This window comes from Argentina silus (assembly GCF_951799395.1).
Source record: "Argentina silus genome assembly, chromosome: 3".
NCBI lineage: Eukaryota > Metazoa > Chordata > Actinopteri > Argentiniformes > Argentinidae > Argentina > Argentina silus.
The window spans coordinates 25,461,627-25,488,941 of NC_139657.1; the positions used below are offsets into that span (position 1 = coordinate 25,461,627).

Genomic DNA, 27,315 nt, shown 5'->3' on the forward strand with positions numbered 1-27,315 from the left:
TTGGCAAAATCGAGTTTATTATAGCAGCTCATGCATAACAGAGATGAAGTGGAAATGGTTTAAATGTCAGGGTATGTTAACGTGGACCAAGGAATGGGACCAACTCCTATCTACTCTTATTCCGTCATCACGCATTCTCTCTCAGCGCAGAGAAGCGGGGGAAATGTTTTCGCGCAATCTGACACAATAAACGCGAGTCGGCTTTAATAATGCAACATATTGATTATAGAATGAAGTTAGGGATTTTCACTTAAGGTTTCAATAAGATTGAGACTGGAACACTCTCCCAAACCATATCAAAGAATCCAGCATGCTCTCCTCTTTCAAACGATCCCTCAAAACCCATTTTTTAAAACTTGCTTTTAATATTTGTATTGTTGTTTTTACTGACTGTGCTTTTGTTTTACTTTTATTTATCTATCTATTCTTGTTCTCTCCATGAAATGTAGAGTAGTGTAGTGTCTTTAGGTACTAAGAAAAGTGCTATACAAATAAATGCATTATTATTATTACAGTTATCATTTAAAAAAAAAACCGTCATAATAGGGTGCCAATGTCCGAATTTTCAGCAAGGGCATCCTTCTCTTGTCCACTCAATCAAACCAAATCTTTCTATCATAACTGGCGACATGATTTAATATTTAGAGGATATTAAATAAAAGTGTACCAGCCAGTGATAACTGACAAATCCACTATTGACAGTTTAAGTTCATTTTTAAAAATATATACTTTTTGACTTGTCTGTCAAACATCAGACAGATGCACCACCGCTAACTGCCGAAACCAGCTATCAGTAATGGTTGGCAGTAAACAAGTATTGCGCGCACTCTTTGCTGAGACAAGCTAGCGAGTGGCAGCTACAATGGGGAACTAGATGCGGGTTTTACCCCCAAAATGAAGAAAAACATGGCGGAAAAGCGAAAGAAAACGTATCATTTTCACAATGATTTGGAGGAAGAGTTCTTTTTTACGATAGTGAAAGACAAGTGTGTATGTCTCATTTGCGGGGTGACTGTGGCGACGGCAAAGCGGCACAATGTGGGAAGTTTGTATCAAACAAATAGCCCTTCGTATTACTCAGTACCCTTGCAGTAGCTCTCAGGTTCAAAAAGGTTGGTGACCCCTGGTCTAGCTTGTATAGCTTAAGTTTATCTTAAATTTCGCCTGTATTGGATATCCGACGAATTTATTCAAGACACCGACACTCGCCACTTTTATCAATAAAAAAAAAAATCACTGACTGATATTGCTATATTTTCCATCTGGCAACACTGCTCAGAGAACACAGATCATTGCCAGCATCATCAGCCGTGTCCGTCGTCAACTGCGTGAGTGGAGCGCAAGATAAACTGAGGCAACCAATCACGCAGTTTAGTTCACTAACAATACGTTTTGTTGGTTGAGGCTGAAGTGGAATCTATTTGGAAAACCGCTGGTGTTGTGTATGCATTACAATTGCAATATAACAAATGAGTAGCTTCTCATCTTAGAAATTAACTTGGCATTGCGTTCAGAGACACTTCCTGTTCTACAATGTCATTACAATGGTATTAGTATTTACAAACGCATACAGAGACAACTAATAAAACATTGTTTGATCATGACATCACAATTGCATGCGGTAGAAGGCATATCCAGCTGTAGTTAATAAACTTAGATGAAGGGTTTTTTCTTTGGCTGGTTTGCCTGTTACAGCTGAGAACTCAATCTACAGTTGAAATAAGATAGCAGGTTTAAGAGGCACAAGGTGATTAGTTGATATGATGTATGGTTGTGTCTGTGTGCATGAGAGCTAGGGGAGAGATGAAGGAATGAAATGTTGCTGGTGTTGGTACATTCAGTCTCTTCCTTTCTCGGTTGCAGGCTTCTCTGTAGTTGTAACTTTATTTTTTGGATCCTTCTTTGTCTGCTTAGACACTACCAGCTGACACCCCCCTTTCAGATTCTCTGGGCACCCCTAATACCCCCTCTCCGGGCCCCTGTTCGGGTTCACCGGTCCCTGTGATTGCTGTTGCTGTGGCCATTGCATTCGTCCCTGGGATGTATTCATTGGAGTTGGATATCGTCCCTTGTAGGCTTCTCCGCCGCATTCGCGGGCTCTTTTGTAACATTCCCGGACCATATGTCCTTTTTGTCCGCAATAGTGACACAGTCTTGCGCCTCGCTGGGGTCCTGGATTATAACCTCCTTGTCTAGTATATCCTTGACCCCCCTTTCTCCATTTCTGAGGTTGTGGGTACAGAGGCTGAGGAGCAGCCTGTATTACTGGTGTCGATTGAGGTTGTGTCTGTGGTTGAGGCAGGTTTTGCAGAACCACAGCCTGTGTTCTTTCCTTATTCTGTTTTCTCTTGCTCAACTGCACCTGATTAAGTTTTCTGAGCGTCTCTTGGTCTTGCTCTTTCAAAGTTTGTTCTTCTTTGCAATGTAACTCCACCTGATGGGCTACGTGGTCCATGTAGATAACAATCGTGGTTTTAGCTTCTCCTGTCTCGAGTATTTGTTTATCTTCATCTTCCATGAGGTATCTTCCTTCTGTGTTGAGGATTGGTAGTTGTGGATAGCTTCTGGTGGGCGTAGCCCTTCCCTCATATGGTGGTGGAGCCACAGTTGGGGTTTTGTGTGAGAAAGGAGTATTCGTCTCCTTCACTAATCTCCTGGTTTCCTCTTCCAGGCTCTTATCCACTGCTTTATCTCTTATTCCTTTTACCAATGGGTTGCTCTTTTCAACCATTTGCACTGGAGTAGACGTCTTAGCCGAAGCCGCACCCATAATTGTTGTTCCTTCAACCGTTGACTTAGCTGAAGACACTTTTCCAGTAGGCACTTCCTTTGTTTACAGTTCAACTTCTTGGCTGAATGGTTGGTTACTTATTTTGTTGATTCTATATTAATCATTTATCTAAAATAAAATATGTCTTTAATCAACACATTCAGTCACCATACCAGTGTGAAACGTTCTTGCTCTGGCTATCTTCCTATCCAGAAGCTTACTTTCTAATCTCAACCCTAGTCTTCGGCATTTTGGCGGCGGGACAATTAAGCACTCCCTTGAGGGGACTCCACTGACCCAAGTAACTCAGGTTTGTGAAGGTGCGCCCGAGACAACTGCTCTAACCACCTCCGTGCCAAAAATAACAAATTAAAACAAAAAAGGTTCAGCAAAGACACCGAGATGCCTTTGCTGCTATGCCTGTCAGCAAGTCAGTTCCACACCCCACAATCATACACCTTTCAGACTCAGACGTCTCTCACAAGGATGTTTGTCCTGTTAATGCTAGCCAAATCAATCCTCCTGTAAACACTAAACAAACCAAACAAATGCAAACATTTGAATATTCAGTTTAAATTGTGATATGATCATATCGCAGTCATGCAAAAGCTTTATATCATTTCACAGGTGATGCACACATAGTATTGTTCAAGTCGAAGCACGCAAAAATTAGAAGCAGATTAGATTGCCTGTGTTATACATGTTCCATCAGTGTCAGCATGATTGTTCTGTATACTATAATTCACTACCATCATCTGTTAATGGAAGTGACCGATCAGAGAGAGAGAGAGAGAGAACGAGAGGATCGCTTTATCTTAATTAAGCAACTAGCCAAACAATCACTCAATGGTTAATTATATTATTTTCACAATTACTGAATTTGTTTATTGATTCATTACAAATCAATCACAAATAATCAATCACTAATTCAATTCAATTAATTAATCCTTGATCACAATTGACAATTGTCAGTTATCCCCAATGGAGCAACCAATTAGCCAATTAATACATTTAACCAATTAACCATATAATCAAACAACGGATTGACCAATTAACCAATTACCCTATTACCCAATTAACAAATCGACTACTCAATCAAATCAGCAATCAATTAACCAATTAGCAAATCAATCATCCAATCAAATCAGCAAATCAATCAACCAATTAGCAAATCAATCATCCAATCAAATCAACAATCAATCAACCAATTAGCAAATCAATCATCCAATCAAATCAACAATCAATCAACCAATTAGCAAATAGTCAATCAACAAGGCCATATGGCGAACTTTAAACATCAACCAAATAATAGCAGTCTTACTTTGACGTAGACTATATGAGACAAGCTGTTCTGATGTCTCCCACAAATCGGTCTTTTCACTACTATCTGGCGCTCTCTCTCTCGGAACCTCTGTCCCTCTCCTGTTTTGCTCGGAAACAAAACATACATTTCTTGTACAGAAGATACTAGACTAAAATAAGATCAGAAATAAGAAAAATAAACTTCATAAAATGGAACGTTACTTTTTCCAATGTTTAAACAGTTTCCAACATCTCAACGTGCACTTGAGATGTTGGCAACAGGCCCAGAAAAACTCATCGTAAACTTCACATGCACCGCCTGGCACCAAGATCTACGTAAGCATGTGTGTTCGAGTGTTCGCGCACCCGAGGTCCCTCACCCGCCTGAGACAAGAGGTCGAATCGCAGCAACCAGATCCCCGCATTCACGGAATAGAAATCCCCAATGAGAAAGAGAGAGAGAGAAAGAAAGAACAGAGAGGGAAGGTATTTTAGATGAGATATTTACAGCTTGCACTGTGCACACCCAATCATATTGTTCAATTCAAATTTCTCTCTCTCAAATTTAAGAACAAGGGTAAGATACTAATTTTATTTCATACGTTCTCTGGAAGAACCCGCCCCTGTCAGAGATCTGTAATTTTTCGAGCAGGCAGCCATTCTATTTTTAGAACGAGGGAGCAGAGAGGGAAATCTGTGCGCCTCTGTTCCAGGATGCATCATCGATATATTTTATCAGGCCTCTGTTATCATCGATATCATCGATTTTATCAGGACTTTAACCTGCATACGTACCCAAATAGCCCAGCAGGGAAGCCACCCCTGTCAAGGTTCTGTAATTTTTTGTTGTTTTATCAGGGCTTGAACCTGAATGGGGCTTTAACCCAAAACAATGTAGCCTGACCTCAGACGAAATCACTGCGCAGCGTCCCACACAGAATTTATCGAGTCTCTACATCATTTAGTGTCTTCCTAAATTTAAGTGATCACGACCTCCAGCTGATCAGACCAGTTCACGACAACCAGCTGATCAGACCAGTTCCGTAATGTCAAGTGACGTAACTCCAAATAATTCAAACTAATTACCAAGTTTTTAGGGTTACATTGAAGGATCAAACCTCCAACAGTTAGGTCAACATAACATTTCACAGACACTTTGCACTTTGTTTAAATTTAGCAGACATGCAACCACCTTCAATTCATCTACCTGGTTCTTTTAAAATTTGGTCGATAGCCCACAGTCAACTTGACATAATAGCCTGTACTTACTTCTTTGAGGCACACACCCAGCTGGTGGCCTGTTCTTCTGCACGGCTATCGGTTGGCCAAATCCTGTTCGTGACGCCAATTTGTAGTTAATAAACTTAGATGAAGAAAGGAAGCTGCAGAGGTCCGGATGAGTCAGTTTAATCGTCTTTAATTAATCATAACTTCATCATTACAATCCACGGCCAGATGTGGGGGCTCCTATACAGCCAATAATGTCCCCCCCCTTCTAGTCTAGCTGTTCAGTCTTATATACCGTACAGCATGCCTTATCTTACAGAACAGCATGTACTATCTCCCAGATTTGGGCATGGAAATCCCAGGTCTACATTATTCTAGACATTTTCAACCTATACGGTGGTGATGTTCATACCCTTTACCAAATAAGGCTATTCCCAACACTATCTCTCCTGTACCATCCCGTACTTTCTCCTCAATCTACAGTGGCCAACTGCATGCTGCAACATTTCAAGTGCACAATACTGTAGGCTTATACATAACACATCAGGCCTTCTTCTGGTCAGAGCAAAATACACTACACAGCCAACATGCATATTACTGACAGTATAGGCCAAGACAAGTCATATGGATACCGAAGGGAGAGAAAATGTTAAATTAGGCTTTTAAGCAACTATCCTCACACAGACTTAATGAGTGTCTATCCAAATTATAAGGCACTGTAGATCATGAGAAAAAAGCTAAATATATTTTCTTACTGGACATTTTGTGATGCTTTTGTGAAAGCCTCTGTTCTGTATGCATGTGCATACAGAGATACATCATCATTGTATTGTCACACAACTTCCTAAACACAATAAAACCTCTCTTAGATGAAAAGTGGGAGGGACAGAAAGGGAGGTACATTTAAAAAAAAAAAAAAAAAAAGAGTAGGTGGGACCGGATTAATAGTATTTAATGCCCTCATCTGTTTCAGCTATAGATGAAACTGCTGAATGGAAAGTATCACTATGACCATTTTGCAACTATTGTGCACAATTGGTATGCATTTGTATCACAGTCTCCTGGAAAATTGTTTTATTGCAGTCTGAAGACTTGTTTCCCTAATTGTGGCTTTGTTTTGATGATTGCAGTTTGGCTGCCTCAACTGTGCCCCAGGATAAATGGTAAGTTGGAAAATATAATCTCTGGCGTAATATTTGATTAATAAAATTAGCCCAGCTGATGAGAGCTCATGGGATGTTCTGCTCTTTCTGCCAGATAGTTGTGTGTTTACAGTAGAGTTAGGGGAGAACTTGATTGTTTGTAATGGGCAACACTTTATTATGGCTTGTCTTTGGTCATGGTAAGCCACAGCTTTATCCCCTACATCAGGGGTCTCAAACTCAAGTTACCTGGGGGCCGCTGGAGGTAGAGTCTGGGTGAGGCTGGGCCGCATCAAGTTAATAAAAAAAACTACTATCAATGCTTTGGCTTTTGCCTACCATACACTTCAAGATTCAAGATTCTTTATTTGTCACGTGCATACAAGTATACAGTGAAATGCAAAAGTGACAGTGCCACAGAGTAGTGCAACAATACAATAAGTTTTAAAATACAATAAAATAAAAATAGAAGTACTAAAAAATATACAGTATGGACAGTATAAACAATATGAACAGTATAAGCAGTAAGCATATAAGTAAGCCATATAAATAGCAGATGGATGATTATGTGTGTGCATATGTGTTAAGATGACAGTGCATGTGTGAGTGCTTTGGGCACCCTTAAGGCGGGCTTTCCATTGTGATATGATTGTGATTACATGTTTTTATCCCAATACCTGAGTATTTGGGATCTTATTTAGTATGCTCTTTCTATATATTCTGAGAGGGATTTGAAAATGTTATCATTGTTCATAGCTTTTTTGAGCACACTCATTATTAAATTTCTCAATCGTGTTCTCTCTCAGGTGTTTATACCTTTCACATTCATAAATAAAGTGATCTAGATTTTCTTCTTTTTGTTTACATCCTACACATCCTTCTGCTCTACCAAATCTCTCTGGATACCATTGAGCTAACTCTGGTGTCCATGTTACTCCACCTGTCTTAATTCTTAACATCAAGTGCATTGTCTCATGTTTTATGTCTTTTAATTTCTTGCTTTTTTTGATTAAGTTGTTCTTGGTAAATTCGTTTTCTTTTGCGATCGCACATATCTGTCCTTTTTCCTTTTCTTTATTTCTCTTGTAATAATAATCTATAACTTCTTCTTTATAATATTCAGGTTCTAACCACCATTTAGCTTTTTTCCATGTAATTCTTTCCCCTTTCCTATTGCAACACTCTGCTGTCTTTATTAGTCACTGATTACTCTTGTTGAGTCCGCCCCACTACCTAAGTCCTCTGTACCAGTCCTCTGCACTGGGTGACAGAATATATTTTCCTTCTGCTTGGTGTCACTCCGGAATCACGTTTCAACCAAGTGACAAACGTTGCTAATTCGCGTTGGCTAATTTGTCAACAAACACCACCGGAAGCTGTCACGAGCCTGAGATATGGTAGCCCATAAGTGACAAAAACATATAAAACGCCCAGGGCAACGACTCGGCAAAAAGGTGCGTGTGAGAAAAACGCGCGGGCCGCACTAACGCTAAACTTTGATGTCAAGTAGGGGGCCACAAAATATCGTCCCGCGGGCATCAATTGGCCCGCGAGTTTGAGACCCCTGCCCTACATACTGGTAGGAGCTTGGGCTGAAACCATTGACGGCTAAGAGGCAGAATTAAACGGGTTATCTCCCCTGTGGTTTGGTATTGAGTGTGGATGCAACAGCTTACTTTGTAAACATGCCCCTTCAAATCAAAATCTGCCAATCTGTATCTGTATCTGTGTCTGTATCTGTGTCTGTATCTGTATCTGTGTCTGTATCTAAGATATTTGTGGAATGTAGGTTAAGAGGAGTAGTTGTGCCATCTTCTTCACAACAAACAGCTCTAGCACACAGGAGTGATCAGGTGAACAAAGGATGAAGCATTACAAAATCAGGATGGACATAATTAATATAGGCTGAACCATCCCTTTAATTTGGCAGGTGATGCAATTTAAGTGGGTGTGATGCAATTCTTCTCCCTCAGGGCACTCAAGTGTATGGAGCAGAGTATCAATAATAGATGATACCCTAACCCTAACAGGGTGTACTGTATGTGGGGAGGAGTTAAAGAGCATACTACAGTATATGAGCAAAGATGTAGAGTGACCAGTAAAGGAATGTGATACTGTTGTATATTCAGGATAGCTTTCAACTATGATGACAATAAAATTCTGTTTCACAGCTTTTCACTGAACATCTAGTGCATTATCTTGATGTGGGGATGTTCTATTTTTTACAGAGAACACTGTCTCAGCTTTCAAGCATGATGGGAGGCTCTTTGGCAGGTGAGTGTAACAAGTACTTCTCTCAATGATCCAGGTAGAAGGTGCCCATAGACATGTATCTGTAAGAGCAGATCTGTAAGAGCAGCTCACCAAGTTTCCTATTACACTCACTCTACTATAAGGCAATAAAGAGTACTTTGTCCTTTGTCCATTACACAGAGAAACTGACATTAATCTTTTTGCATACCCTCCGAGACACACAGACATAGCCTATACACATATGCGCAGTTAGGGGTTAAGTGCCTTGCTCAAGGGAAGTGGTGGCACCATAGATGTGTACTGTCCCTGTCTGTAAACTCTGATGTGATGTGATGCAAAAACATATCCCCAGAGGGTAATACAATAAACTGAATGAGTAATAAACTAATCTATGAATATGAAATGAATAACTAATCTAAGCAGCTCTGTCAGAATTCCATACTGTGGCATGCTGGAATATGACATTTCCGAGTACACATGCTGCCATGGACACCGGCATAGAGATGCAAGGTTGTCCTGCTGTGGACTCAAGGCCTTCAACCCTGCCAAAGCTTCCTGTTGTCAAGGTGAGACAGTTAGGTGATTAGGTTATGTAATGTCATTTTCTTTTAAATCCTCTTTTAGACACTGTTTGTCCTAGAAAACCTGGTTACTAAGACGTTTGAGTGTGTGTGTGTGTTTGTTTGTTTGTTTGTTTGTCTGTGTGTGTGTGTGTGTGTTTGTGACACAATCATTGCCATTGCAGGTAAGCTAACAGAGAATGTGAGCCAGCTGGTGTCAGATTGCTGTGGCAGTAGAGCTTATGACCCTCTCAACCAGCTGTGCTGTGGCACACAAATCCTGACAAGGACCCATCCCAATGCCAAGTGCTGCGGGAAAGGTCAGTGTGCCAAACACCACCCCATAGACAATGGCTCAGGGATATCCTATAGTTTTTGTTGTCTAATCAAGTTCAACACTTCCACTTACAGTATAAATCTTTCCTATTTGTTACAAATAATAACCCATGATTGCGTATTATGTTTTTTTTTTACCATGGAATTACCCACTTATTACCAGGCCATAAAGTATAGTACAGGCTACAGAGAAAGCCACTGGTACTGTATGTACTGTACATCCAAATCATTGTAATCATTGCCACTACTTCTTCCACAGAATTGTATGATCAGGAGAACCAGTTATGTTGTGGTCTATTATCCAGTCCGACGGTCCTGAACAAAGAGTCCCAACACCACCTCTGCTGTGGAGCACACCAGTTCAACCAAATCAGCCACTGCTGCAGCCCTACGCTACACATAGAGCCTCTCAGCGCCCTCTGCTGCGGCCAACCCCCGGCATGTCAGTATTTTCAGATACATTACATAAGAAAGTTAAGGAACTACGATAACGATTGCAGTCAGGATTTTAAAGATAACGGTAACAATAGCATTAATAATAACATAACACTGATAACAATGTTAATCTTCACTCACAATCATTATCGTTGCAGGTCAGCTGGCGAAGCGTGTGAGTCTCTGTGGTGGTATGGATTATGACCCTCTGAACCAGCTGTGTTGTGACACACAAATCTTGACCAGGACCCCGCCCCATGCCAAGTGCTGTGGGAAAGGTCAGTGTACCATACACCACCCCACAGTCAATGGCTCAGGGATGTCCTCTTGTCAATGTTGTCTAATAAGGTGCCACACAACACTCCATTCATTGACCATCCAGACCCAAATCGATAGGTTTCAAAAATACAGACATAGTTGCAAAGATCCTGTAGCACCTGTTTTAAGATGGTGATATAATAAGTCCTTAGATCTGGTGCTTTGCCAAATGAGGCATAACCCTTATCCCACCTTGCATGTACAGTGCCCTTCATAAGTATTGGAAAGAGGAAGCATTTTGTCTTCTTTTAGCTTTATACTCCACCAGTTTGGATTTGATTACTATGGGATCCAAGTAGAGATTCTCAGCTTTAATTCCATTTAGAAAGTACAATTTTTTTTTTAAATATACTCCCCCTATTTCAGGGCTCCAAAAGTATAAAATCATATAATGTGCAAACACAGTACTCATGTTTAGTATTTGGTCGACAATCCTTTACATGCAATAACTGCCTGAAGTCATAAATTCATTGACCCCATTGTCTTACTGTATGATGAAGCGCCATCCAATAAATTTGGAGGCATTTACTTGTACTCGAGCAGACTAGATGCTTCTGTACACTTCAGAATACATTCTGCTGCTGCCGGCAGCAGTGACATAATCAATTAGGATAAATTAGCCAGTTCATGTGGCAGTTATACATGCCAAAACCATGGCACCCCCTCCACCATGCTTCACAGATCAGGTGGTATGCTGTAAACCTTGGGCAGATCCTTTTATCGCCAAACTTTTCTCTTGCAATCACTCTGATACATGATATTTGTCTTATCTGTCCACAAGACCGTTTTCCAGATCTCTGCAGGGTTTGTAGGTACTTTTTAACAAACTGTAACGTGACCATCCTTTTTGTGGATAACACCTTGCAGTGAAGCCTTGTAGTTAGGCTGGGAACGTATTCTGCGGATGGTAATTTCTGACCCATTCTTGTCTACCTCCTGGAGAGTGTTTTCCGGATCTGTGGGACAGTTGTTTATTTGTTGTATTATGGTGAGCATTCTTCGGTCATCCACTGTAGAAGTCTTCCTTGGCCTACCAGCCTGTTTGTGTAGCAGAGCTCACCAGTGGTTTCTTTCTTTTTCTTTTTTTTTAATGATGTTACAGACTCTTGATTTTGGTAACTCTAAGGTTTTGGCTGTGTTTCTGCTAGATTTTTCTGATATTTCAGCCTCATAATGGCTTCCTTGACTTTCATTGACGTCTCTTTGATCTTCATGTTTACAAACACCAATAGAAGACTCCAAAGGCAATATTAGAATCAATACTGGACATTGACAGCTCTCTTATGCCTGCACAAATGATGTGACGAAACACCTGTCAAGCCAATTTTCCAATACTTTTGGTGCTCTGAAATAGGGGGACTATGTATAAAAACGGTTGTAATTTCTAAATGGTGAAACAATCTGAAAAAAGAAGACATTGAATTTAAAGCTGAGAATCTCTACTTTAACCTCAGTAATTGTTTGATTTCAAATCCAAACTGTTGGAGTACAGAACTAAAAGAAGACAAAATGCTTCCTCTTTCCAATACTTATGGAGGGCACTGTATATTGTAGTATGAAATTAGCTTCACAGCATTTCTGTTTACAGTTGGATGCTATTACATTTTTGGTGAGTTACTTTGGAGCTAGCTCTGTAAAATTGTTAGCAGCTGTACTAACGTAAGTTAACAAAGTTTGTTTTTCTAGCTTGCAAAATACAACACTGCTAGCTCATTCACTGTGAGCACTGTGTGCAGGCTCAAATAGTAGAGATGTGAAACGTTAATAAATTATATTACTGGTTTATTTTTGAGTTGTACTACCCAGAGAAAGCATCTTATTGGAGTATTACGTGTTACTACAGCACAGCAGGTCTCGTTGACGATTTTTACATAGAGTACTGGAAAACAACCAAAACCTCATTTTTCATATTTGGTTGATGCTAATTTGATCTTGTGATACCAAAAATCAAACCAGGAAATACTGGAAAGTGAAGATTTTCACTTTAATGGGCCAGTATAGTGCCCTGCGTAAGTAATGGGACAGTGTAACGTCCCGTCTTGTGCGTTAGTGTTGTTTGTCTTTGTTTTTTGTTATTCTTTTAATTCCTGTTTTACTCACGTTGTTTTTTGTTTCTGTCACTTCGTTATCTGCCCTTGTGTATTTTCCCGCTTGTGTAATTGTTTGCCCCGCCCCAATTGATTTCACCTGTTCCTTACCATCATTCCCTGTGTATTTAGTCTGTGTGTTCTCCTGTCTCATTGCCAGTTCATCTTTGTACCTTGTGTCAAGTGTTCCAGTGTTCTTTCCTAGTGTAGTGTATTCCTGGTTTTTGACCTCTGATAGTACTTCTGACTTTGCCTTTTGCCGACCCCTTTTCGGTTTATCTGTTTAATTTTTTGATCTGTCATGTAATTGAGTCCTTTAATTGGTCTTCTTTTCAGACAGTGAAGGACTTTTTTCTTCTTTTGGCTCTATGCTCCAAAAGTTTGGTTTTGAAATTAAACAGTTATTGATGAGGTTCAAGTAGAGATTCTCAGCTTTTATTTGATGGAATTTGTGTACATTGTGTACACTTTTTAAACGTATTCCCCCTATTTCAGTGCACGAAAAGTAATGGGACAATTGGCTTGACAGGTGTTTCTGATTAGCCAGGTGTGTTCTGTTGCTGTGTATGTCAGTGAATGTAAAGCTACCTAACAATGCTGTACTGAAAATATATTTCACCAACCTAGGTTGTGTGGCAATAAAAGGATCTTATATCTTGTCATGCAGAATATATAAGTAACTATCTTGGGAGAAAACAGTCTCTAAGAGTATTAGCTTCTGTCTGAAAGAAGCTTTGAATCCTAAGCAACCTGCCCACTGGTGAGTGCATGTTGTTGGAAGTACAGTAGACCAAGATACAGCAGGTATAAAAGCCGTGTGCTGGAAAACCTTGTTAGTGCATCGGTTGTGGTGCTCATTTTGAAATTATTTTGCGGCTTTTGACAAGCCAAAACTTCTCACTTTAAATAGTTTTTGATAATTAATTTCCAGGGTTTTTACACTGTAAATTTTTTTAAGAACTAGGCTTATTCATAAATGTGACCCTAGATGAGCAACATCCAGAAATAGGCTAGTGAGATAGCAACGTATGTGGATTTTTTGTAATCACTAAGAAAATACGTTAATTTGTTAATCATTGCTACTACTATCTGCTCCACAGAATTGTATGATCAGGAGCACCAGTTATGTTGTGGTCTATTATCCAGTCCGACGGTCCTGAACAAAGAGTCCCAACACCACCTCTGCTGTGGAGCACGCCAGTTCAACCAAAACAGCCACTGCTGCAGCCCTACGCTACACATAGAGCCTCTCAGCGCCCTCTGCTGCGGCCAACCCCCGGCAGGTCAGTATTTTCAGATACATTACATAAGAAAGATAAGGAACTACTTAAAATATACTCCCCCTATTTCAGGGCGGGTGTTATTATTGACTCAGATCAAAATGTTAACACCCATATCAAGTCTATAACAAAATCTGCCTATTATCATCTTAAAAATATAGCAAGAATTAGAGGATACATGTACAAACAAGACCTAGAAAAACGAATTCACGCTTTCATTTCCAATAGGTTAGATTCCTTTAACCTAGAACTTAGATTCCTTTAACCAAGAAAGAAGCACTTTGGCAGTTACAGCTCATTCAGGATGCTACTGCTGGAGTTCTAACAAGGACTAAAAATGCTGAACATATTACACCAGTTCTCAGGTCTCTGCATTGGCTACCAGTGTGTATTAGGATTGACTTCAAAATACTATTACTTGTCTATAAATCACTTAATGGTTTAGGGCCAAAATACATCTCTGACTTGCTTCCACACGATGAACCCTCTAGACTTCTTGGGTCATCAGGGACCAGTCTTCTAACTGTTAATAGGATTAAAACAAAACATGGTGAAGCAGCATTCAGTTATTATGGTACACATGAAATAAACTTCCAGAAGGTCTTAGATCAGCCCCAACTTGGCTACTTTCAAAAAAGGGCTAAAAACCTTTATGTTTGCCTTTGCCTTAAATTGAAACTAAATTGCTGCTAATAATTGCACTCTGACCCTAAAAGTCTTGTATGCTCTTTCCCCTTTATTTATTGTATGTAAAGCACTTTGAATTGCCTCTGTGTATGAAATGTGCTATATAAATAAACTTGCATTGCCTTGCCTGAAAAGGTAGGTCTTGAGGGTAGTCTTAAAAGGTAACTGTTGCTAACTCCCAAACAAGGGCAGACAGTCTTACTCACCAGGGGAGCCCCTTGATCGCAATTTTTTTAGATTAGATTAGATTCAACTTTATTGTCATTGTGCAGAGTACAAGTACAGAGACAACGAAATGCAGTTAGCGTCTAACCAGAAGTGCAAAATAGCAGAAAGTGCAATGAACAGTATTTACAGGTAGTGCAATATATGATCAGTAGTAGTGCAGTATAATATAGTATAATATAAGCAGTATAATATAGCAGTGCAGTATAGCAGTATATGAGTAACAGTAGCATTATAGCAGAATAAATAGTTACAGTATGAGCAGTGTAGCAGCATATGAGCTGTATGGGTAATGCAGTATGTATGTATTAACAGTAACATGAGGTAGATGCAGAATAAATATAAATATGGAATGCCGTATAAACAAGTATGTACAGTATGTGCAGTAGTATTAAAGAAAATATAGGATATGTGCATTATGTGCATTATGAACAGTATGAACAGTATGGACAGGTATGTACAGAAGAGCAGTGGTATTGAGTAAGAGCAGGGGAGGGGAGTAATAGTGCAATAGTGCAATTGTCCGGGTGGGGGGGGGGGGTGGGGGTTGCAGGGGTAGTAGGTTGTCAGGTAGGTGTAGTGTTCGAGTTCAGCAGGGTGACAGCCGCAGGGAAGAAGCTGCCTCTGAACCTACTGGTTCGGGTGCGGAGAGACCTGTAGCGCCTCCCGGAGGGGAGTGGGGTGAAAAGTCTATGGTTGGGGTGAGAGATGTCCTTGAGGATGCTGCGTGCCTTACGCAAGCATCGTTTGCCCTGGACAGCCTCGATGGAGGGGAGTGAGGAACCGGTGATGCGTTGGGCAGTTTTCACCACCCTCTGCAGTGCTTTCCGGTCCGATGCCGAGCAGTTGCCATATGGGGCTCCCCTGCCAAAATAAAGGTCAATAAATTGTCTCAGACACGTCAGACAGCGTGACTCCGTCTGCCTCCCTCTCTCTCTCTCTCTCCCTATAAATAATAGTCTATTCTCTGCCCTTTCTTTCTTATCAGGCCTATCTTGTTGTGGTGGCAGTGACTCTGTCGGTTACAACCCAGGCACCCATATGTGCTGTGCAGGGCAACTGTCCAAGAGAGTGTCAGGGAAGAACCTGGTGAGTAACCCACTGCACTAGGAACAGTTTCCCCTATCAATATCCTCAAGATATGTGTAAAACAAGGTTGTCAGCGCTGTGTACAATTAAATTTTCCTTGGTCATAATGCACTAAACTTCATCCCAAGGCTATTGCGCACGTCGCATATAAGCCTGGAATAAATTGTGACTCAAACCTGGCCTTCAGGGGAGTGAACTTATACTAAAGTATTTGTCATTATTAGATTTTAGCTAATCACACGACTGCTAGGCCTGGCTCCGAATCAGCTCAAGCCAGCAGCTATGCATCAGGAGATTTTCTAGATCTTTGAATTGGGTAAACAAAGGCCATGTTTGACCCATTGGTCTACCTGACCTTCCAAGTATATTCGGCGGAAGTGTCTGGGAATGAGATTAAAATGCACTCAACCAATCACTGTCTTATAGGACCTGGGCAAAAACATAGTACATTTACATTTTACATTTATGCCATTTAGCAGACGCCTTTATCCAAAGTGACTTACAACAAATACATTTAACTAAGTAAGTGAATCATCTATCCATCAGACATTATATAATTTTTGCTTTTTGTTGAGATAAAAGTCTAAATGGTGAAACCAATCTGAATGAAAACAACACTGAATTAAAATAAAGCTGCAAATCTGTACTTTGGCCTCATATTAACTGTCCTCATAATCCAAACTGTTGGAGTATAGAGCCAAAATGCTTATTTTTTTCAATACTTATGGAGGGCACTGTATACATGTTTTGAATAGTTTAAAATGCATTAAACCAAACATCAGAAGCAATTTGGAGCCCTTTGTCCTAGCGAGTTGAGCTTTACTATGTCTCTACTATATACTCTGCACTACATCAGCTCAGCTGCACTGTTAGAACTGCAAGCCCCCGTAATCAATTCCACTGGAGCAGCCCCTCTTATGTGTGTAAGTGTGTGTGTGAAGGCTAACGACAGCTCACAATGGGTAGACCCAAGCTCTTCTTGGGTCTGTTTTCCTTTGCTCGACACTATCACTAGAGGGTTGTACATGTTCTCTGGTAAATTAAGTTAGACTTTCTTGTGTGTGTGTGTGTGTGTGTGTGTGTGTGTGTGTGTGTGGTGTGTGTGTGTGTGTGTGTGTAAGCACAGTGTGTATGTTTCACTATAATTCATGCCATGTCAAATATGTGTGTGTGTGTGTGGTGTGTGTGTGTGTGTGTGTAAGCACAGTGTGTATGTTTCACTATAATTCATGCCATGTCAAATATGTGGGTGTGTGTGTGTGTGCGGATATCCTACTGACTGGTGTGTGTCTCTCCCAGTGCTGTGGTACAGAGCCATACAGTGTAGCAGACCGTTTGGTACTGTGCTGTAATGGGACCTTGCGTTATGATGTTGGGGATGGGTACAAGTGCTCCTCAGGAGGTTACCTGTATCGGCAATCTGATGTGACGGTATGTGGCTCACATCGTCACCCGAATCCAGGCCAACACTGCTGTGGAGAGGACACATACAATCCTCTCAATGAGATTTGCTGTGATGGACACAAGTGAGTAGTGCTGTGTTAGTAGCGTTTGTGTGTGTGTGTGTGTGTGTGTGTGTGTGTGTGTGTGTGTGTGTGTGTGTGTGTGTGTGTGTGTGTGTGTGTGTGTGTGTCTGTGTCTGTGTCTGTGTCTGTCTGTCTGTCTGTCTGTCTGTCTGTCTGTCTGTCCGTCCGTCCGTCCGTCCGTCCGTCCGTCCGTCTGTTCCTCCATCCGCCCGTCTATCTGACTGAATGTGTGTCTGTTTGTTTACATTTATGCCAGAGGTCAAAGATGTTTACATTTACATTTAGCAGACGCAAGGATTACTTTTTTTACAATTATTATTTATTTATTTATTTTTTATTTACAATCGAGAAACTGTACAAGGGGCTAGTGGGGGGTGAAGAGGTCTTTAGGAGAGACGGGAAATGACAATTTTCCATTAGCTACGCTGCAAGGGAATTCTGGGGGCGGTTAACCCACTTAATGTCACATCTCAATGGAGACAAAAAGACGACTGTTCAAGACAGCCAAGTGTAATTTAATAGGGCAAGGCACTGACAGCCTTTTGGCAGCCATTCAACTTCCCTTTTTCCAGTAAGAGGCATTCAGTAGGTTAGGCAGCTGTAATTTCCTACAAGCTTTGGTATGTCGGTATTCCCAAGATAACACATCTGGGTGTGTGTTTGTGCATGCAGTTGCGTCAATGTCTGGTTGTGTGCAGGAAAAAAATAATCAGACATGATGTGTATGTTTATGTATGACTTGGAATATGTTTATGTCTGGGGGATCAGGAATGTGGTACGTTTTTTCCTCAGTGAATAATGTCTTAAGTATCATGAATTACTTACTCAGATTGGATTTCTGGTAAAAACTTAAGCATTTAAATTAATTTCACAATAAAAGTAGGGTACTGCACACAAATACACTCAAACTCAAGTTGACAATGTCTCCTTGCTGACCTTCTGTTTCACTTCAGTTGATTTAATAAAATGTGAGGTGTTGTGATCAAAGTAAAACATGTGATTAGTCAAATGGACGGCCTCTCCTCGTGAGGACTACAGTGTAAACTTGTTTTCCTCCTTACTTAGATTAAATTAATCGATTGGCTTATACTGAAAATTGATATACTGTAGAAGCCTCCAGATTCAGATTCCTTCAATACTGCTTGCTTGAGAACACAATGGGTAGAATGGATAAATTGTTTTTGTCATTTTTGAATGGACATACTGTATTTGAAAGCAGAGCACAGTGCAAACATTCCCAATCATAGTTTTTCATCTCATGACAATATATTTTTTTTACAGCTTGTTTTCTTAGTTATCGTCTGAGGTAACTCACCCTTTTCCTTTGAGCTCTGGGTCCGGCCATTTTGGCTGATATAATTAGCCATGTTGCCTATGAAGAACAGACAGAAAATATATTTGCATATATTTTGTCGATTAAAGTAACTGATTAGCTATATCTCACTATTTTGATTGATGTTGTGTGTCTGAGCTGAGCTGAGAGGTATGTTTCCCATCACAGACATCTGGGTTGTTTAGTTTGTGTGTGTTTGTGCATGCAGTTGTGTCAGTGTCTGGTTGTGTGCAGGAAAAAAATCATCAGACATGATGTGTCTGAAAGTTATTGGTATGTGACTTGGAATATGTTTATGTCTGGGGGATCAGGAATGTGGTACGTTTTTTCCTCAGTGAATAATGTCTTAATTATCATGAATTACTTACTCAGATTGGATTTCTGGCAAAAACTTAAGCATTTAAGTTAATTTCACAATAAAAGTAGGGTACTGCACACAAATACACTCAAACTCAAGTTGACAATGTCTCCTTGCTGACCTTCTGTTTCACTTCAGTTGATTTAATAAAATGTGAGGTGTTGTGATCAAAGTAAAACATGTGATTAGTCAAATGGACGGCCTCTCCTCGTGAGGACTACAGTGTAAACTTGTTTTCCTCCTGTAACAAGGTCCATTGTACACAGAGAGGCAGACGCAGCGTGTTGGTGAGGGAATGTCCCGTTTATTTATCAAGTTCGTAATATTTTCGTATTTATCAAGTTCGTAAAACCAAAACACTCGGCGACTTTCCAGTCGCCCTCCTTCTCTCTCGAACGCAGAGGCACACACATCTTAAACCATCTAGTCAACGAGGCTTCATTTGCAACAGGTGTGCAACGGAGCCTCGCCGACGTCACCCTGGCCACGGTCCTGTAGCTCCCTCTACAGGCCGAACGCTGCATGTCCCCCCACATACCCCCACCGCCCGACACAGGCCGGGGACACGACGGCCGACAACCTACTCCCCCCCCCCTGCACGGGAGAGGAAGTCTGCCACGACCATCTGCGCCCCCGGTCTGTGCACGACCGAAAAGTTGAAGGGCTGCAACGCGAGATACCACCGGGTGATCCTCGCGTTCACATCCTTCATGCGGTGGAGCCACTGGAGGGGAGCATGGTCGGAGTAGAGGGTGAAAGCGCGACCCAGCAGATAGTAGCGGAGGGCGCCGACCGCCCACTTGATGGCCAGGCACTCCTTCTCCACCGTGCTGTACCGGCCCTCCCTCTCCGATAGTTTGCAGCTCAGGTACAGCACCGGCCGGTCAGCCCCCTCCACCCGCTGGGTCAGCACTGCTCCCAGGCCTCTATCCGACGCGTCCGTCTGTAGGGAGAAAGGGAGGATAAAATCAGGCGCATACAGGACTGTTTCTCCACAAAGAGCTCCCTTAAGGGCCTCGAACGACCCCTGGCACTGGCCCGACCATTGGACCGGATCCGGGGCACCCTTCCGGGTGAGGTCCGTCAAGGGACTGGCCAGCTCTGAAAACCCCGGCACGAACTGCCGGTAATAGCCAGCCAGCCCCAGGAAGGCCCTCACCTCCTTCTTCGTCTTGGGCCGCGGAGAGGCGGCGATGGCTGCAGTCTTTTCAATCTGCGGCCACACCTCCCCCCGACCCAAGTGGTACCCCAGATACCGGATCTCCCTCCGCCCGATCACGCACTTCTTCGGGTTGGCCGTCAGCCCCGCCTGCCTCAGGGACAGCAGAACAGCAGCCACACTCTGCACATGCTGCGCCCAGGTGTCACTGTGAATGACAATGTCATCCAGGTTGGCCGCAGCATAGGCAGTGTGCGGCCGCAGAATGCGGTCCATGAGGCGCTGAAAAGTGGCTGGGGCTCCGAACAACCCGAAAGGGAGCACCGTGAACTGGAATAGCCCGAGCGGAGTGGAGAATGCAGTTTTCTCCCGGGATACCGGCGAGAGTGGAATCTGCCAGTATCCCTTCGTGCAATCCAACGTCGTGAAATTCTTGGCCGTGCCAAGCCGGTCCAAGAGCTCGTCAACCCGGGGCATCGGGTAGGCATCGAACTTGGAGACCGCATTAACCCGTCTATAATCCACACAGAACCGTATAGCCCCATCCGGCTTGTTGACAAGCACGATGGGGCTACACCAGTCACTGCGGGACTCCTCGACCACACCCAGCTCCAGCATGGCTTCCAATTCCCTGCACACAATGTCTCGTTTGTGTACCGGCAACCTATAGGGACGCGTGCGCACCGTTAAACCCGGCTGCGTTTCTATGTGGTGGTCGATAAGCGTAGTCCGACCGGGCAGGGGAGAGAACACGTCCGCGAACTTAGCTTGCAAATCTGCAACGTCCGTGGCCTGGCTAGCAGAGAGATTGGATACCGACCGGAGTGCTAACTTTTGATTTTGGGACTTCCGGACCGAACTCATCTCTCTCTGGAATTATTGTAGCCAGAGCAACAGTGACCACATCGTTCCATTTTTTTAGGAGATTTACGTGATACACCTGCAAGCTATCCCCCCGGTCCGAGCGTACTACCTCGTAATCCACGTCCCCCATGCGACGTGTGACCACAAACGGCCCTTGCCACTTCGCTAGTAATTTCGTGCTGGAGGTGGGTAACAGTACGAGCACCTTATCTCCCGGTGTAAATTCTCGTAGGGTAGTTCCCCTGTCGTACAGTCGCTTTTGACGCTCCTGGGCTTGCAGCAAATGCTCGCGTGAGATAACCCCTAGGGCGTGGAGCTTTGTGCGCAAGTCCAGGATGTATTGAATCTCATTCTTACTGTCGTTAGACCCTTCCTCCCAATTTTCTTTAAGAAGGTCTAGGACACCCCGGGGCTTACGCCCGTAGAGTAATTCAAACGGGGAAAACCCGGTGGAAGCTTGGGGGACTTCCCGTACCGCAAACAACAGGGGATCTAGCCATTTATGCCAATTCCGACTATCCTTGTGTACAAACTTCCGGATCATTGACTTCAAGGTCCGATTGAACCTCTCACAAAGGCCATCAGTGGCCGGGTGGTAGACACTGGTTCGAACCGCCTTGATGTTCAACAAGCCATACAGTTCTTTGAGGGTGCGTGACATAAAATGAGTGCCCTGATCGGTGAGAATCTCTTTCGGGATTCCCACGCGGGAGATTACTTGAAACAATGCCTGCGCTACACTACTGGCAGAGATATTGCGCAGCGGTGTTGCCTCTGGGTATCGGGTTGCGTAATCTATCAAGACCAACACAAATCGATATCCCTGTGTACACCGATCAAATGGCCCGATAATATCCATGGCTATGCAGTCGAATGGGTTCTCGACCAATGGTAAGGGCCGCAAGGGGGCCCGTGGAATGGCCGGGGGATTTACCAACTGACATTCGCGACAAGAAGCGCACCACCTACGCACCTCTGCCCGAATTCCCGGCCAATAAAATCGAGCCATTATACGGTTTAGTGTCTTATCATACCCTAAATGGCCCGCCATGGAGTTGAAATGAGCCGCCTGGAAGACCATTTCCCGGCGGCTACGGGGAACCAACAACTGGGTTACTTCTTCCTGGCTATGTGAGTCACGACTTACTCGGTACAACCTGTCGCTGATAATCGCGAAATAGGGGTGGGCGCGTACTGCGTCTGGCCATACCAAAGTACCATCAATCGCTATCACTTGGTCATAGGCCGATCGTAGCGTCTCGTCACGAGACTGCTCGAGGGGGAAGTCACCTAGCAGCGGATAGTTCGGCGGGGGAATCTCGGGTTGAGACCCCCCCCCCGGCTCCGGCTCCTCGGCAGTGTCGCGAGGCGCCGCCTCAGCACAGAGCACATTACACGCCTCACACCTCCCTCTCTGTCGTGCACGCACCCCGGTAGCCCGCTTTACCGCTTGAGGAAACCCCTCCCAATCTACACCCAGAATAAGGGGATGCGTGAGGCGCGGGCTAACCGCTGCCTGTACACTATGCTTTTTCCCTTCAAAATGAATTTCGATCGCGACCACAGGATATTCGTGAATGTCCCCATGCACACACTTCACCAACACCCTCGATGCCTTTAACAATGCCCCCGGTCGAACCAGGCGCTCCTGGATCATGGACTGCATGCAGCCCGAATCCAAGAACGCCTGGTGCGTATCATGTTGTATCCTTACCGGAACACGATACGCCGCTCCTGGTCCGATGCGGACGACCTGCCCCACCTCCCTCACTGGGCACTCCGACCGTACATGGCCCGGCCGTCCGCATCGCCAACACACCCCCCCTGTTGCTCGGGGTGCTTCCTGTGGGGCCAGGGCTGGTTCTCGACATGCCTGCCCCTGCCATCTCGTCCTCGGGGCGGGCGCCGGCCTCTCCTCCTCCGGCAGCACGGCACCTTCCGGGCACCGGCCCCCCGCCCCCTGACCGGGGTTGGTCGCCGTGGCTCCTGCGGCGGGAGGGAGAGATGGTCCTCCGCCAAGGTAACGGCGGCCGCGAGATCCTGGGGCCGGTGGTACTGGACCCAGGCGGCGGTCCGGGCCGGGAGCCCCGTGAGGAAGTGCTCCAACACCACCCGGTCCCCGACCTCCTCCGCCGAGCTGTTCTCTGGGTCTAGCCACCGCCGCGTGCTGTCCCGCAGCCGCTGGGCGTAGGCAAAGGGCCGGCTCCCCTCCTCCATCGTCAGGGCCCGGAACCGGCGACGGTGTTCCTCCGGGGTGAGGCCCAGGCGGTCCCGAATCGCCCGGGCGAGGGAGGGATAGTCCCGCTGGGCGGCCATTGGCAGGCTGTGGGCAGCGAGCTGCGTCTCGCCCGACAGGAGGGGCAGCAGATGGTACGCCCACTCGCCGTCCGGCCACCCCGAGATCCTCGCCGTCCCCTCGAAGACCGCCAGGAACGCCTCCAGGTCGTCCAGGTCCCCCATCTTCTGGAGGTGTACCTTGGGGGGACCTTGGGGGGGACCTTGGGGGGGACCTTGTGGCGACCCGGGCGCCGGTCCCGCTTTGATGGCCCCAACGAGCTCCTGGAGGAGGGCACGGTCCTCAGCCCTCGCCGTCGCCATCTCTCCCATTGCGGACTGCTGCTTGAGCTGGAGTTGAGCCTGCCGCTCCAGTATGAGGGCCATCCCTCCGATGGCCGCACTTAACGCCTCCATTCCTCTGTGCTCCACCTTGGGCGCCACTGTAACAAGGTCCATTGTACACAGAGAGGCAGACGCAGCGTGTTGGTGAGGGAATGTCCCGTTTATTTATCAAGTTCGTAATATTTTCGTATTTATCAAGTTCGTAAAACCAAAACACTCGGCGACTTTCCAGTCGCCCTCCTTCTCTCTCGAACGCGGAGGCACACACATCTTAAACCATCTAGTCAACGAGGCTTCATTTGCAACAGGTGTGCAACGGAGCCTCGCCGACATCACCCTGGCCACGGTCCTGTAGCTCCCTCAACAGGCCGAACGCTGCATGTCCCCCCACACCTCCTTACTTAGATTAAATTAATCGATTGGCTTATACTGAAAATTGATATACTGTAGAACCCTCCAGATTCAGATTCCTTCAATACTGCTTGCTTTAGAACACAATGGGTAGAATGGATAAATTGTTTTTGTCATTTTTGAATGGACATACTGTATTTGAAAGCAGAGCACAGTGCAAACATTCCCAATCATAGTTTTTCATCTCATGACAATATTTTTTTTACAGCTTGTTTTCTTAGTTATCGTCTGAGGTAACTCACCCTTTTCCTTTAAGCTCTGGGTCCGGCCATTGTGGCTGATATAATTAGCCATGTTGCCTATGAAGAACACACAGAAAATGTATTTGCATATATTTTGTCGATTAAAGTAACTGATTAGCTATATCTCACTATTTTGATTGATGTTGTGTGTCTGAGCTGAGCTGAGAGGTATGTTTCCCATCACAGACATCACTATGATGGGAAAATGTCCTGCTGTGGAATTAAGCCATACGATCCCAGAGATGGCCAGAAGAAGTGTTGCAATGCGACTCTGCATCACCTGACGGATCAGGGCAATGAAACCCAATGCTGTGGGAGCCACCTGATTAAAAACACCAAGAGCGAGACTTGCTGCTCTGCCCAGGGCCTGGCCGTGCTCTACTCTACCCATCCAGAGTTCACCTGCTGCGGGCAGTACTACTATAACACCTCCCTGTGGTCTTGTTGTGCGGGGGACCTTCAGACTGGGCCTGAAACAAATAGGATTAACAGAGGCAAGTGGGGAGCTCTAGATACAAATTGCCCTAAGAAACCTATGATGCATTGTTCTGTATACTACTTATTGGATACAACACTTAGTTAATGATTTAATACTACATTTAGTTAGTCTCTATTCACAGGCGATGTTGTCTTATGACAAATCGTCTCTCTACAATTCACTGAATGTGAAGGTGGATATAGAGACAAAAATAGTTGTAGACTACAATTGGCTTTAAAAATTAAAATATGCACATTTTCTGTTTTGAGAGACCTTCCTCCCAAAAATTAGTACCATCCTTCTGCTTTACGCATGTTTCGTTCTGTTGTTGCTACTTGGCACCGAGCTTCTACAACCAGCTTATTAGAGACTGCAATGTTGTCTTCATTGCATTGAATCAATTAAACCTTCACAATTTCTTTGTTTGAAGTTGTTAATAATCAAGACAGGGTGTGTTTGATTGTTTGCCAACGGAATGTGAGAAAGGTTACATTTACTGTACATAGCAGCATTTAGATGCCCAAATGTGGTGTCTTTTAATGTGTCTCATGGGCTCTGCTCGGCCCTTGTCTAAACCACTTTCATGTTAACTTTGTTTAGGGCCTAGACTTCTATCACTGGTGGATCTGAACACAACAGTCCTTTGTAGTAAGGCCAGCCAAGGTAAGGCCTGGAGTTTCTTACACAGAAGTCAATTGTACGCCTTGTTTACATACTTGTACCACTGAATGGGAAAGATAAATTTCAGAACAACAATGTGTGTTTGTGTGCCCGTTCAGTGCTCCTAGGGACAGTGCAGAGTATCTCCGTGGAGAACAACAACCGCTCGATCGTGATGGTGAATGTGTTTAAAATCCAGGCCTCACTTGGCACCATTAACATCATCCGGCCTTCACTGCCACACATCTTCCAGCTACCTGACTGCAGCTCCCCTGAACTAGTTATGGGAAAGACTTACATCTGGGTCCGTAATGTACGATTAATCTCTGAGGTCCATAACATACAATTAATCTCTGAACTAAGCGATCATTCCTCCCCTCTAAAGTCTCTCCATTTCATTCTTTCCATGTGCAGAGACTTTATGTAGCCTTTTACACTGTATGTTAGCTAGGTCCAAGTGAAAAGGGAGTAAAGCCATTCACAAGAGGATGTAAGCGATGTGTACTGTATTCCTGTTATATGTACTGTATATACAGTAGATACTGGATATGCTATTATGTCTAGATCATGTGTAATTTAAGATAAGCTTACTTGACTAAAGGTGCTGCCACTCGTTTTGGTTTAAAATAGAGAGTTGAGGCTTGTGAAATGTGACCACTGTCAAATACATAGGCAGAGCTGTGAATATAACCATATCAATATAGTCTAAAGGTATACCTTGTTTACAAAGACATTGTTTGATGATAAGCTGAGACAGTTTTACTGAGTTTATCAGTAATTTAAACGCCCAACGTGGCTAACGCCTAACGTGGCTAACGCCTGACGTGGCTAACGCCTGACGTGGCTTCAGGTGGGGAGTGCACCCAATCTTTCTAGCTGCCTGTGTTTGTCTGGTTTATGTTTAGGAAATGTTAAGGAAACTCACAAAAGTTTTGCTTTATGCACTATTGCTTTAATGTTTTTCAGTGTTTGTAATATTATTCTGTCTTGTTATCACCAGTGCCCCCCTCAAGTCACTCACACATGCACTGTCATCTTAACATATATGCACACACATAATCATCCATCTGCTATTTATATTGCTTACTTATATGCTTACTGGTTATACTGTTCATATTGTTTATACTGTTTATACTGTCCATACTGTATATTCTTTAGTACTTCTATTTTATTTTATTTTATTCTATTTTAAAACGTATTGTTGCACTACTCTGTGGCACTGTCACTTTTGCATTTCACTGTATACTTGTATGCACGTGACAAATAAAGAATCTTGAATCTTGAATCTTGAAATGAAAAGCACTTTACAGATAAAATGTATTATTATTATTATTGTTATTATTATACCTGTGAATGAAAATAATAGAATGGAATGAATATGGAGAGAGAGTTAACAGTTAAATTACACTAAAAGGGACACTTCACCAATTTTTAACATCATTCATTATCTCCAGCACCATGATCTCCAGCACCAATCTCCAGCCTACATACGTGTGTGAAAACAGCAATTGTCTACGTTCTGTTGTCAAAAAAAGACAAAAGATTACCCCTTATGATGTCATGTGGGGTAAAAACAACAACATTTAATTAATTGAAAAACTAAACTAAAGCCACAAACACACTGGCTGGAAGCTCATTGTAGTTTGTAAAAAAAAGTTAGGGGATAGGGGATAATTTCTGAACGTAGAAAATTGCAGTTTTCACATATGTAGACACTGGTATGGTGCTGGAGATAATGTTAAAAATGTGTGAGGTGTCCCTTTAATAAAACCTTTCGTGATAAAGTGTGAGTTTATGACTGAATCACATTTTGTTCACACGGTCCTTATCTGATAATTATAGCATGTGTACAGTAACACCTACTGTGTGGTAAAAATGTGATGTGGAAAGACTTGCCCACTCCTACACAGTATGACTGTTTGTGTCTTGTCCCAACCACAGATAAGCTGAATCA

General features: G+C 43.5%; 1 protein-coding gene across 1 annotated transcript; it reads left to right on the forward strand.

Annotated features, from left to right (window-relative positions):
• Positions 1 to 9,142: 9,142 nt before the first annotated feature.
• Positions 9,143 to 26,594, forward strand: LOC310802249 (uncharacterized protein; the record flags this gene model as incomplete). Its single annotated transcript, XM_083666539.1, has 10 exons — positions 9,143 to 9,260; positions 9,440 to 9,574; positions 9,850 to 10,032; positions 10,184 to 10,303; positions 13,531 to 13,713; positions 15,611 to 15,711; positions 17,011 to 17,237; positions 24,410 to 24,717; positions 25,302 to 25,364; positions 25,481 to 26,594. 10 exons carry the CDS (start codon positions 9,143 to 9,145, stop codon positions 25,786 to 25,788), a joined length of 1,746 nt encoding a protein of 581 aa, XP_083522665.1. The 3' UTR covers positions 25,789 to 26,594.
• Between the last annotated feature and the right edge of the window lie 721 nt (positions 26,595 to 27,315).